Source organism: Cololabis saira, chromosome 10 (assembly GCF_033807715.1).
Source record: "Cololabis saira isolate AMF1-May2022 chromosome 10, fColSai1.1, whole genome shotgun sequence".
Taxonomy (NCBI): domain Eukaryota; kingdom Metazoa; phylum Chordata; class Actinopteri; order Beloniformes; family Belonidae; genus Cololabis; species Cololabis saira.
In genome coordinates, this window is record NC_084596.1 from 16527917 (window position 1) to 16540416 (window position 12500).

The 12500-nt window shown below is 42.9% G+C and overlaps 1 protein-coding gene across 1 annotated transcript in view; it reads left to right on the plus strand.

Moving 5' to 3' along the window:
- The window catches only part of LOC133452482 (neuropilin-1a-like), a 98933-nt gene that overhangs the window by 25403 nt on the left and 61030 nt on the right, over positions 1-12500 (plus strand). Inside the window, exon 3 of the mRNA XM_061731819.1 lies at positions 4738-4919. Within this exon, the coding sequence (XP_061587803.1) occupies positions 4738-4919 (182 nt within the window). The remainder of the gene's footprint in view (positions 1-4737; positions 4920-12500) is intronic.

Here is a 12500-nt window from a genome sequence, read left to right on the forward strand (position 1 = left end):
AATGTTTGTGGAGCGAAGGGTTACGGCCGGACGGCCCAACATTTGTTCCACTTCCATTTGCCTGTCCGACGCAGAATGAGAGCGCCAGTTGATGGTGGAAAATGTTGAATTAAGCATCTGCTCCAGGCTCATCAGATGAAATGAACTGTTCAGCCCTTGAGCAAGGCATTTGCTACGGACAGCTGCACTTGCAGGGCAGGGGCAGCCGCTGTGGTTAATGGCTGATGTGAGGGGATGGGAAGGAGGCTGCAGGGCTGCAGACTGAGCGGCTCTGTTTAACTAGAGTGTGAAGGGACAGAGCCACTTCATTAGCCAGCCTGTGTGTGTAAACACCAACCGCCTGCAGGACCGGCCGCAGTCACGGGCCGGCGGACTGACTTTAGCCGTCAGCAGACAGCCACGCACCACCTCCTCCCTCCGCCTCTCCCCCCTTCATCGCTCTGATTTTATGAGCTTCTGTGTGAAAAGTTGTGCATTTCCTTGAATGAAAGCAGCATCAACTCAACTCTCAAACTTTACAGCTGTGCACTTAAGTCCACTCCTCTCAGGGGGGGTGTAAAGCGGCAGACTCACGCAGAACCGCACTGAGAGAAGTCAGAGTATCAGAGAGGGAGCAGATTTCATGCACCTGCAGCACACATGCTTCGACTTTAGACGTGGCGAGGCCTGTTTATGCCCCGAGACGTCTGACAGCGAGTGTGTGTTTTCTCAGAGTGGAAAGTTAAAACGCGCTTTGCCGCTGACGCAGTCAATCACACGTTCAGAAGACGTTGCCGCTGAAATATGCAGATTAGCTGAATAAATAACTTGTGTGTTTCTCGTGTCGGAGGCGGCTGTTGGAGGTAAATCAACACTCACAAAAGAGGAGAAGAGAGGTTTTCCCGCTTCGCTGTTTTAGGATTCTCGAGAGGAAACATTTTTTTCTTAGTTTTGTTGAAATTAGGAAGATTTTGAGTTGTTTTGGTGTCACTTTGTGGCGTATAATCAGTCCCACATATGAAAAATAACCACGTTTTCCTTCTGTTTGCATTCTCATTGCCAACTTTCAAACCAAGACAAGAAAATTGTCTCAAATAAACCTTTTTTACTTGTTTAGAAGAAGCATTTTTCCACAATTTTGGAATATTAAAAAAAAAACTAAAAGATTGTAAAAAGTCATTTACAATTACAAGGTAATTTGCAAGAATTATTAGTGCTATATCCCCCCCAAAAAACAACAAAAAAAAGTATGAATTCTCCGCAGCTTAGCTTTCTTGTCCGTGTTCTAAAACCGGCAGCATCGGATGGAGAGGAAACTTTTTTTCTCCGCCTCCAACTCATGAAGGGATTCATTGAAACGCTCATTAAGAGGGTTTCTGTCTGCACACTAATGCTATTAGCCACGAGGAAGATCATCAGTCAGCTGTCTGAGACGAAGCGTCTGGAGGAGCCTCAGTCACAACCTGCTGATGAAGTTTCTGTGGGAACGCCGTAGGTGTTTCTATCTTTGCAGGTTCAGCTGAAACAAAAGCACCAAACCTGGCGCGGTTATTAATCAGACAAAGTCTGCAGGCTTGTTTCCGAGTTTGTTTTTCAGACAAATATCTCATTAGTCAAACAAAATTGTGATCCCACACATTCCCACCTGAAAGCTTCCCAACATCAAAACTGAGGGAATATTTTGGTATTTTACCCAGCATCCTCGGTGGTTGAGTTCAGCCTCAAACTCTGTTTTGAGGGACACCACAGATGAGCCTGATACAGGCCGATAAAACTTTAGTTCTGCAGTAAATTTTACTTCACCCATGTCAGCTGGGACGGACTCAGAGCCTCAGCTTACCATAAAAGCAAACTCTGGTAGTAAAATTAAAGAGCGGCAGACCTTCAAGAAGTCCAGCTGCTTTAATTCAAGCCTTGGAGGGCCACACCGGCGTCTGCTGTCGCTGGAGATGTCCTGACGACAGCGATGCTCCCAAATAAATCACCCTTAGAGAAGAACATTCAACTTCACTGCAAACAGCATATTTGTGAGTTTTATCACTGGGCTCATTTTTGAACCAAAAATCTTTTGCAGATGTTCATTTCACTGTTTTTTTTATGAAAAAAACTAATAAAAAAAAGTCACAGTGATGACACAAATATATTTTTAAACATTCTTACTTTGAATATCTCAAAAACGTTGGAATGTAAATACCATGAATTTCAATTAAATTCAAAATATTGACTTAGAAATTGATTACTCAGCTAATTTTTTACTTTTCATGAACATTAATTTACAAACTAAATTTATTTAGTTTGTTTTGGATCCAAACTTTCAAAACAACAACTATCTTTAACCACGTTTTGTCCCAAATCACGTTCCTGAAGGTGTTTTATGTTCATTTCCGTTGGTTCAACCAACAGCTCTCTCGGCTGGGCCTTGTTTCGTGTCCGTCAGCAAGGTGTAACAATTTATTAAATTTACGAAACTATATTTGCACGTTCAAACTTTCAGAAATGCATATTATAAGGTAATTCCATTTTCTTTCTCTCATGACTGAGCGACTACACATTTATCCTCTACTTACCCTGGCAGAAAATGCCTTTAAGTGTAACAGTTTAATTTTTTGAGATACAGTATGAGGAGGGGAGCGCATTATCTCTTGTGGGGTTCACCGAAATGAAACGGATGAATAAAAGGCTGAAATTTCTACAGTTTCTCCATTTTTTTTCTCAGCCTTGAGCAGAACCCTCGTCTGATAAATGAGCTGTGGGTGGCTCAAGTGTTTTGGAAGAATGGAAATGGCCCTTTTTCGTTTTGATTTAAGTTCGACTCAACCATCGGTGTGTGTTTTTATATGGTACCCTGGCGTGGCTTTTGTCTCTACAAGCAGCTCAGACTCAAACATCCATGTTAAAGGTGTTTCGGAGCTCCTGAAGCTGAACTGTTAAGCGTATTAAGACACTTTATGAGCTAAAACAGCACAATTCTTGCCGATCTCTGCACTAGAAAGAGAAGGCATAGCTGAAGAGGATCACAAACCATGTTCTGCATTCAGATTCCCTCTTATATGTGTCATCTAAAGTCCACTTAAGCCGCTGGTGGCAGTGCTCATTCATAAATAACTTGTGAAGCTTCTGCAGACTCAGTGATTGAGTTGTTTTTATTTTCCGCACACCATAATGAGGTAGGGCTGGGCGATATATCGAGATTTTAATATATATCGATATATTTTCAAAAGTGATATGGTACGAGACAATATCGTTTATATCGATTTTAAAAAAAAAAAAAAACATTTTTTTTTTTTTTTTTTTTTTACATTTTTTTTTTTTATGATTTTGATATAGCTTATTTTGTGACAAATTGACTTGAATGTTTTATTTGAGGTTTGCACAAATGTTTTGTTATTTGCACAACTGTCAACCTCAGTGGAAAAGTCTGCCTGTTACTGTCTACATTGTATTAATTGCACAGTGTATTTTAATTTAATTGTTATGCAGGAAAGGGATATTTGTTTTAATTTATTCAAGAAGCATTTTTATTCTATATATGCAGGCAGTTTTTATTTCATTAGTTTTATACATTTTGATATTGTACAGACCTCTGTTAATAAATGTACCTGTGTGACATTTGGCACGAGGCTTTGTATTAAAACTGACAGTTTTTTTAAGGGTTTGCCTCAGAAAAAAATGAAGCTAACAGAGATGCTATGCTATAATGCTTTGGGGGAAACCCCAATTAAGCCACAGAAAAAATATCGAGATATATATCGAGTATCGCCATTCAGCTAGAAAATATCGAGATATGACTTTTGGTCCATATCGCCCAGCCCTATAATGAGGGGAAGAGAGGAGTTGTATACATCTATCTCAGAAAAAAATCTACTTAAACTCGTGTGACTGTATGACATGTGTATGACACTCAGGATGGTGTGAGAGTGGTAGAAGAGGTGGAGGTGGTCAAGTCCCTCAGCGAGGTCCTCAACTCTCACAACTCTGTTCCCGCTGCAGATTCATGAATCTGGTTCCCTTTTTATTTCCCCACTTGAGAAAAGGCTGATATTTTCTTATCAGCATGAGCAGCAACAACGTACACACAATCTCTTCTTCTTTTACTCTCAACGCTGCGCCACAAGAATATGAAACAAAGCCCTGTTTGTGTTGAGATATCACACTTGAGTCATATTTTCTGCGCGCGTGCAGACGGCGCGTAGAGTCAATGAAGCAACGCTAATCTCGAGACTTGCCTTTGAGATTGAAGGCGCCCTCCATCACGTCGCCTCGTGAGCTATTTGTGACTCTTTCTGTTCATACTGGCTGCAAATATTCACCTCTTTCACCAAAGCAAAGACACGCCGTTGAATAATTCACCCACTGCGATTTTCCTTTGCTGTGACATCTTAAATCATTCACTGGAGACGGCCGCCGTCTGCGATGTGGTCTTAAAGCAGCGGAAGGAGAAAGAAAACGCTGCCTTTCAAAACTAATGTTTGGGGAAACGCCTCAGCTCGGTCGAAACCAGGAATGTCCTGGTGACAAAACACATCTGAGCACCTCTCAACATGATATCCTCTTGTTGTGGCTCCACAGTCTGGCTGTCAGCTTACATTCACTCGCAGAGTTGCACGTCAGAGTAGAAATGAGGAGCTTGGGGAGTCATGATTCTGGCATAAATCTGCAACAGACTGACCACTTTTAGTGCAACAGCTGTCAACATGTCTGGACTTTTATGTTTGGGATGACACAGAGTGACCCTGCCTGTCTTCTCCTCTCCTGCAGGTATGACTATGTGGAAGTTTACAACGGCGGGGATGAGCTGTCGCCCATGCTGGGGAAGTTCTGTGGGAAAATCGCTCCGTCTCCGATCATCTCCAGCGGTACCCAGCTCCTCATCAAGTTCGTCTCCGACTACGAGACGCACGGGGCGGGATTCTCCGTCCGCTACGAGGTCTTCAAGACAGGTGCGCGCTTCCAAGCCGCCGAGATCCGAGGCCCGAGCAGATGAACGGGATGATTCAGCTGATGAGAAACAGACAATTTCAAATTAAACTGTAGTTAATTCCGGTATCCAGAGCGTCATGCTGACACTTGTGGATTAATTTCATGCATAATTAATACAATTCGTGAGGCTGGCAGGCTCTTCAAAGGCAGCGGCAGATGATTAAAACAGGAAGCCGTACCTGTGATTTGGGGCTCATCGTGTGCAACACTAATATTAGGAACGGAGTTGAGTCTGCAGAGGTGGAGATACCGATGAGAGGCGATGAGACTCACACTGAAGCCACCAGATTAGAAGCTCAGGTTGCAAATGAATTTAGGGTTTGGGTATCTTTAGGGAATTTTAAAAATACTTACATCAGAGCAGTGTAGGCATGTTTGGGTGTTTTTTTTCTTTGACAGCAAACTGGAGCATCAGTTGAAAACACAAGAAGGTTCCTAGCAGAGTGAAATAAGGTGTAAAAATCAAAGCAGAGGCCACAACTACAGTTGGAAAACTTGTCTTAAAGTTATGAGTTATTTTTGTTTTGTTCTTGAGATCATTTATTTAGTTGTCTAAAGTCAAAACCAACTAATCAAAAACTCAAACAGGACACAACTGTTGGAGTGATTGATTTTTTTTTATTGACTGAGCGGTTCAGATTGCAGGGTATTGTGACATCACAGACCTAGATCAGAGTAAGCATCCCTTCTTTATCGCTACCCATCTTCCTGTAATTCTGCATTTGGTATATCTCAGAAACGAGTAGTACAAAACTTTAGCATTTTAAAAGGTTAATACCTGCCAAAACGAGAGTGGAGAGAATACAAGTGACTGAATCCGCCCCTTTAAACCAACCGTCATGAGCAGAGCATTAAGGACTAAGGAAGCTTTTGTACTATATATACAGTATATGTTTGAAATTTTGACAAATGTTTGTCACAAACATTTAACTTACACAACAGGAAACTGGACCAGCTTTTGAAACCTCACTGTTTCCTCTAGTGTCTATTTTAGTGAAGGCAACACTGGCATGCTTCATGAAAGAAAGAACTGCTGCAACATTTGCAACAACTACTTTCTGTGATTTATGTAAGTGTGGCTGGATTGGATTTGAAACGGGGGATGTTTTTTTTTTTTTTTTCAAAAATCGTATATATTTTTCCGACCATCACTAAAATTTCCCAACTACGTCATGGAAAAGAGGCGAGATGATGTAATCTTTCATCTATTGCACTGTGACCAGGGTCTGTGCCTTGAAATGTTCTGGGTCTCTCTCTGTTTGTCTGTGAAATGAAAAGATTTTGACTGTTTACTCTAGCGATATATATGTGTGTAAGGTATGAGTGAAAGGTTGAACTCAGCCAGAGCATATTTATTTGCTATCAGCAGCAGCAGAGACAAGACGTGACCAGGAAACTATCAAACACCAGAATCTCCTGTAAAAGGAGGGCAGATTAGACAAACTGGGAGAATATCGGGCTGATCAGCAAAGAGTTCAGCAGTGGTTCATGACTACATTGGAGTCGTTGTGCATCCTTATCTATATGCAGCCTGGCCTACACCAGACGCAGCCTCAGGCGAGACGCGACTGCTTAAAGTTAAAAGTCATCACACGGACTCAGACATGCTGTTGAATTCTGTATTTCAATTTCAATTATTCCTGTGTGTGTGTGTGTGTGTGTGTGTGTATGTGTGGAGTGAACAGTTCAACGGTCAGCTGTTATCTATCGCTCTGATTCAATAACATAAGCCGACTGGCAAAAAGAGGGCAGTCAAAAAGGCATTGTCTTCTCATGATAGAGATGTTTGCCTCCGTGGCACGCAGCCATCATTGCCTCGGATCAAAATGTTGCCCCATGCAAGAAAGTTGCTGCTACAAAACGTTTTTTGCACCTGAAAGAATTATTTATCGCAGGAATTTCAAATATAGAGGCCCAGCTGCAGCGAAGAACGCCTCAGGGACGTCTATGAGTGTCCAGCAAAAGCCAAAATCATTTCCTTTTTGAGGATTCAACTAGGGGATCATGTCACCACGAGTACAGAGCTGCTCAGCAATGGCAGCTGGTGGGTGGGAATCCATCTGCATGCACAGTGAAGCGAAGACTTTTGGGTAATAGCCCGGTGTCAAGAAGAAGGGCAGAAAAGAAGCCACGTCTCTCCACGAACAGCAACCAGGACGGGGTGACATTCTGCAGGAAATACACCAATGGGACAGCACAATAGTGGGGCAAAGTTATTTTCTCCCAAAGAAGCTCCCTTCCAGATGTCTGAAAAATCTGGAAAATCTATTATCTGCAGAGGATGAACGCTACGACGAGTCACGAGTTAAGGGTTTCTTATAAGAAGTAGGTTCACTTATGATTCCACCCTGAAACACAGTCATAATGAATAAAGACTGGTATCAAAATATCTGTAGTCTGGTGACGATCCAGGCCCTTTCCAGCATGATGGAGCACCGTGTCACAAGGCAGAAATAGCTCGGCGATCACGGCAGGAATCTCCCCAGCTCTTAATCCCATAAAGAAACTATGTTCCACCCCTCGAAAAAACATGAAAAAAAGAGCAGTGATTAACTCAGGGCAGTAATTCTGCAAGAATGCATCTCCAGATTTGGCCCAGGAACTGATCATGAACATGCTCGAGGGAACTGGAGAACAGTCAGCGCTCAGTGCTTATAAATGTTCTTCAGTATATCATGGAAATATATAAAAAACAAAAAAGATCCTCCAAGAATGCTATAGCAGCAAAGTTAGCAGGCTGAAGTATAGCTTTAAAAAGACCAACATGTAGGGAAGTACATTATTCTTGGTGACAAAAAGATATGATGAAAATATTTAGAGAGTGGTTTTAACCATTTTGTAAACTATAAAGAGCTCTGAGACAACAAAAGCGCTTCTCCTTTGTTTGTTTAAACGTGGGACTTTCACCCAGTGCTAACCTCTCTGATAAAACAGGCTCTATAAATACCTCGCCGTGTTTTTGACGATTTCCAAACACCCGGAGCTGGACCTCTGAGACGCTGACCCTCGTGTTGCAGGCCACAGGGCCACAACTCAGTGGAGGGACAGCAGGTCCCAGGTGGAGCAGGATGCTCGCAGGACAGGCTTACATAAACACTCTCAGCGTAGGAAGGAACCCTGAACCCGCGTCCTTCATTTGTATTTGCTCATCCCTCCTGAGTCCACTTGAAGAGTCGCCAAAATTGTGAGTCTCCTGTGAGCATTTCAATTTTCCACAAATGCACGCTGGGGACAAATCTTTTTTTCTTTTTAAAAAGAAGCATGCACGAGATTCCTCCTAATTTTTTTGTTCGTATCCCGGAGAGCGTTAACCATTCACAGAATCTCACGGTCCAGAAATAACCATCCCCAGATGGAAAAATCTGCTTTCTTGCTCCCGAACAAGCGGCGCATTGAGGAGGGTTCGAAGCCAAGCTGTCCAGACTCTTTATTTGTCTCTAAAGCATTGAAAAAATACTGCATTTTTATCATTGCATACTTGCATTGGCTTTAATGTATCGATGAATGATGGATGCCGGCATGTTATTAAAACCATGCATAATAAATCTTTCAAAGTAGGTCGTGAAATTATCAGCTCTTATTTTTTTAGGCTGTAATTCCCACCGAGGTTCTGATGTCTGTTTCAGCTTTGATTCCCAATAACATTGAAAAGAGTTGAAAAGGAGAAATATTTATCATTATTACCATAAAACAACATCTTTATGGTGGTGAATTTGAATGTTCAGAGGGGGTTAGGGGGTTAGTATGGAGACCTACCATGGACTTTACCTAAAAGTAAAAAGTAACTGCTGAACGGTTATAAGTATATATATATATATATAGTTATACGTAGGAAACTTGGTTTGATATCAGGAACAGATTTGCAAACGGCCATCAGGCAGAACGCATGGTACAGGAAAAAAGAAAAAAAGATCTCAAACCCCACGTTAAAATTGAAGGACTGCAGGCTGAACTGCAGGAACTCCGCGCTGTTTACCGGGGCGAGTCGTGACTAATTGAAAGCAGGTGCGTGAAGAATTGGCAGGAAGTAAAGCGTCGAGCTGAAGGGAGGCTGACGGAGAAAAGTCAAAATATAAAACCTATTTAACAGAAAACTAAAGACTCACCAACACGGACAGACTTCATTCAGTTATCGCTAAATAAACGTGTAATTCTGTCAGCCCATGTTGGTCATCTGCCAGTCCAGCCGTGTTTCTGTCAGCAGGAGCATCCAAGCGGCACCAAACCAACTTTTAATACCTCAGTCTCGATATGAGACCCAAAATTGGCAAAAGTATAAAAGTATAAAAATGATTTAATGTCATGAGAACTTTTTACGATGTTCCTTAAATTTTGACCTAATTTATGGACAAATTAAATTAAATCTGATGGAAGAACGAGTTAGCGGCTTCCAGCAGCACCTTTCATCACAGAAACCTAAATCTGTCCCAGGGTGCTTCTTTTTTTTTTTGTAAATAAAATTGCAAAATCAGCGAGTATGATCCTCGATTTTGTGAGTCTGTGATCGCCATAGAAACAGAGCTGATTTGTGCTCGGGTTCTTGTCCCTGATGCCCAGATGCTCTTTGCTACCGTTCAGCTGCGGCGCAGATGCCCCAGAGCCAGCCGGGAATTTCCATTTCTGCGTCTGCGTGAGGACTGACCTGTTCCTTTTTTCCACCTCGACATAAACCAAATATATTCTTCCGCCTTTTGTGTTTCAGTGTGAGTTTAATGGTCTCTTTTTGTGATAAAGCGTGTGTACATGTAATTGTGTGTGTGTGTGTGTGAGCAGTGGGCAGGTGTGTGGGACCTCAGGCTCATTTGGCTAATGGGCTGTTTGTCCTTGGAGGCAACGCGAGTGACCTGCAGATGAGATGGATGCTCTGGCATAGAAGAGCGCCGGTGAAACTGGGACACAACCGTGTGTGTGTGTGTGTGTGTGTGTTTGTGTGTTATGGCCCCAATATGGGTCCTCCACCTACTAACAAGTTAAAAACAGCACTTGGACTCGCTCAGGTAATTCCCCCTGCCAGGTTGCCGCCTTGCCTCTCGCCACATTTAAAATCCATTAAACTCAGAGCAGCAAACTGTAACTGGCTGCTAAATGGAGCTGCTGCTCCGGTTACAAACGGGCTTCCCACTCCGCCGAGACCTCCAGCTTTTGGAAATGCTCCACACTCGTGTGGCGCATTTTTAATGTCATTGAGCTTTTCCAAAGTGCTTTACAATGTTTTTATATATACAGCCATACGCTAGCCTATCAGAGGACATACGCACTTCAGCGGCGCACCTAAAAGCCTTTAATTTTCTCAAAAACCGGCAGTGCGCCTTATATATGATCATTACGGTAATTTCTGTTACTGTAGTCAGGGGGATTGTGGGTAATGTAGTTGATGTTGCTGAAGTAATGGTGCTAAAAACGTCAGGAATCGTCACAGACGTTCAAGACAACAGCAGCGACGCTGACTCGCATTATGGCGACTTTGAAGAGACGGAGCAAAGCTGGTTTTTATTTTGTTAATAAAGTTTGACATACGGTACTCTTCTTCTTGTTTTTTTTTTTTTTTGCATTTGCTGTAGGATTTTGTAGCATTTCTGTAGCGCAGCTCCATCAGGTAGATACGTAACTCAACCCCAGCCACTATAGTACGGTATTTTACCATATATTTATTTATGCGCCTTATATATGGAAAAAGTTTTAAAATACGTAATTCATTGAAGGTGCGCCTTAGGGTGCGGAAAATACGGTAGCTTTGTTTAAAGTTATTTTTTTACACTATTTTCTGCCTCAATGGATAAATACATGAGATCTCTCAACCAAAATCACTACTATCAAAACCTTTGACTCTTAACTTTTGAGGCTTTTCAGTATTAAAAAAACAGAAAAAGGAAAGGTTTTGGGCATACCGGGGTCTTAGTTAGTTGTAAAAGTCTGTGGTTCGATTCCTCAGCCTCCACAGTCCTCGTCCCTGCAGAACACACTGAGCCCACATTGCCCACACTGTGTTCAAGTGTGTTTGGCTGCACTGCATGGACCAAGAAGTGTGACTGAATGATTGAAAGGGCCCACAAGACTAGAAATCCATTTACTGTGTGTATTTATACAGCGGCGCGTGTACAAGAAGCGCACGCTCTTATCATCGACTGCTTCGTCTGCAGAAAACGGGCTCGCCACCTAACACTGATGCTGCACTCGGTGGGTCTTTTAACATTTATTTAGGATCTAAGAAAGTAAATGTAGCTCTATGTGTGCTAATCAAAGGGAAATGAGCTGTTCTGTTCTGTCCTCTCCTGTAAATAACTGTAGACGGAGATGAGACAAGACGTGATGGAAGCTCAGGTCACCAGCACTGTAAACGCAGCACGCATTCGTGGAATCTGTGAGGGCCCGAAGGCATCTCAAATCTCCTTCCATATGTTTCTGAACGACGCAGCGCTTAATTGCTCTCAAACGCACTCCCGAATACGCTGGAGTAAACGTAAGGCTTGTGTTTCTTGCCAGAAAACACTTCCACCTTGGACCGTCGACCTTCCCTCTGACAGACGACTGCTGTCCCGGATCGAGGCCGCCGATGCCGGAGTCGGTTTCCTCCAACCAGGACCGGCTGGGAGACGGCACGAGGCTCCCAGTCATTACTTGTGTCAATTTTCCTTCAAGTTGTGCTCGGCGTGACATGTGTTTCCACTTGGCTCTCCGTGCTCCCGTGTATCTGTCCCGGGCTCCTCCCCTCTCCTCGGCGTCTGTCATTACTACGGGAAAAGCCCTCGGCGCTGCCACAAAAGGCAGCAACCCCGGTCCAGATGGCGCGTTGTGTTTGGTATTAAAGATGGCGCTCGGCAGCGGCGGGTAATGAATGTTTTGCTGTAACTCTCAGTCGCAGCGCTCCACCCGCCGCTGACCGCGGAGCACAATTCATTTATAAATGATAGCCGAGCGAGGCCTCTTCATCTTCCTGGAGCTATTTTTGTCCCCAACTCTTTACTCTTACTGCAGGTTTTTAAACCAGGAACACATGTCTGTGCCCCCCCTCCTTTTTTTTTTCGAGAGGCGGCATTACAACCACAGCTGATTGAAGGGTCGTTGATTAAAAGAAGGTGAAAGTGACTAGAAGATGGATGCAGGGAGGACGGAGAGATTAGAGAGTCATGCGGTCGCTTAAGAAAGCAATGCACAACGTTTGGAAGATGATCCACTGAGATGTACGTAACCTGAAGGATCTTTCTTCTCATTAGGACCTTTAAAGTCTGATTGGATCACTTGATTTACCTTTAGTTAAATGGAAGTTTAGTTTAAGTTTATTTATTAAGTTCAACAGTTCAGCTTTGGGTCAAGCGACAATCTATTTCTGGGGAAGAGTGAATTATTCCTCTAATACTTTCAGAGACTTGAATGAAGCAAAGCTTAGTTGGACAAATGTGGGACTTGAATGACATCCCAGTGGCTCAAATTAAAGTCACTAAGTAGTGATGCACCGAAATGAAGATTTGTGGCCGAAACCGAAACCGAAAATAATAATAAACACTTGGCCGAATACCGAACAATACCGAACATGGTTCTTC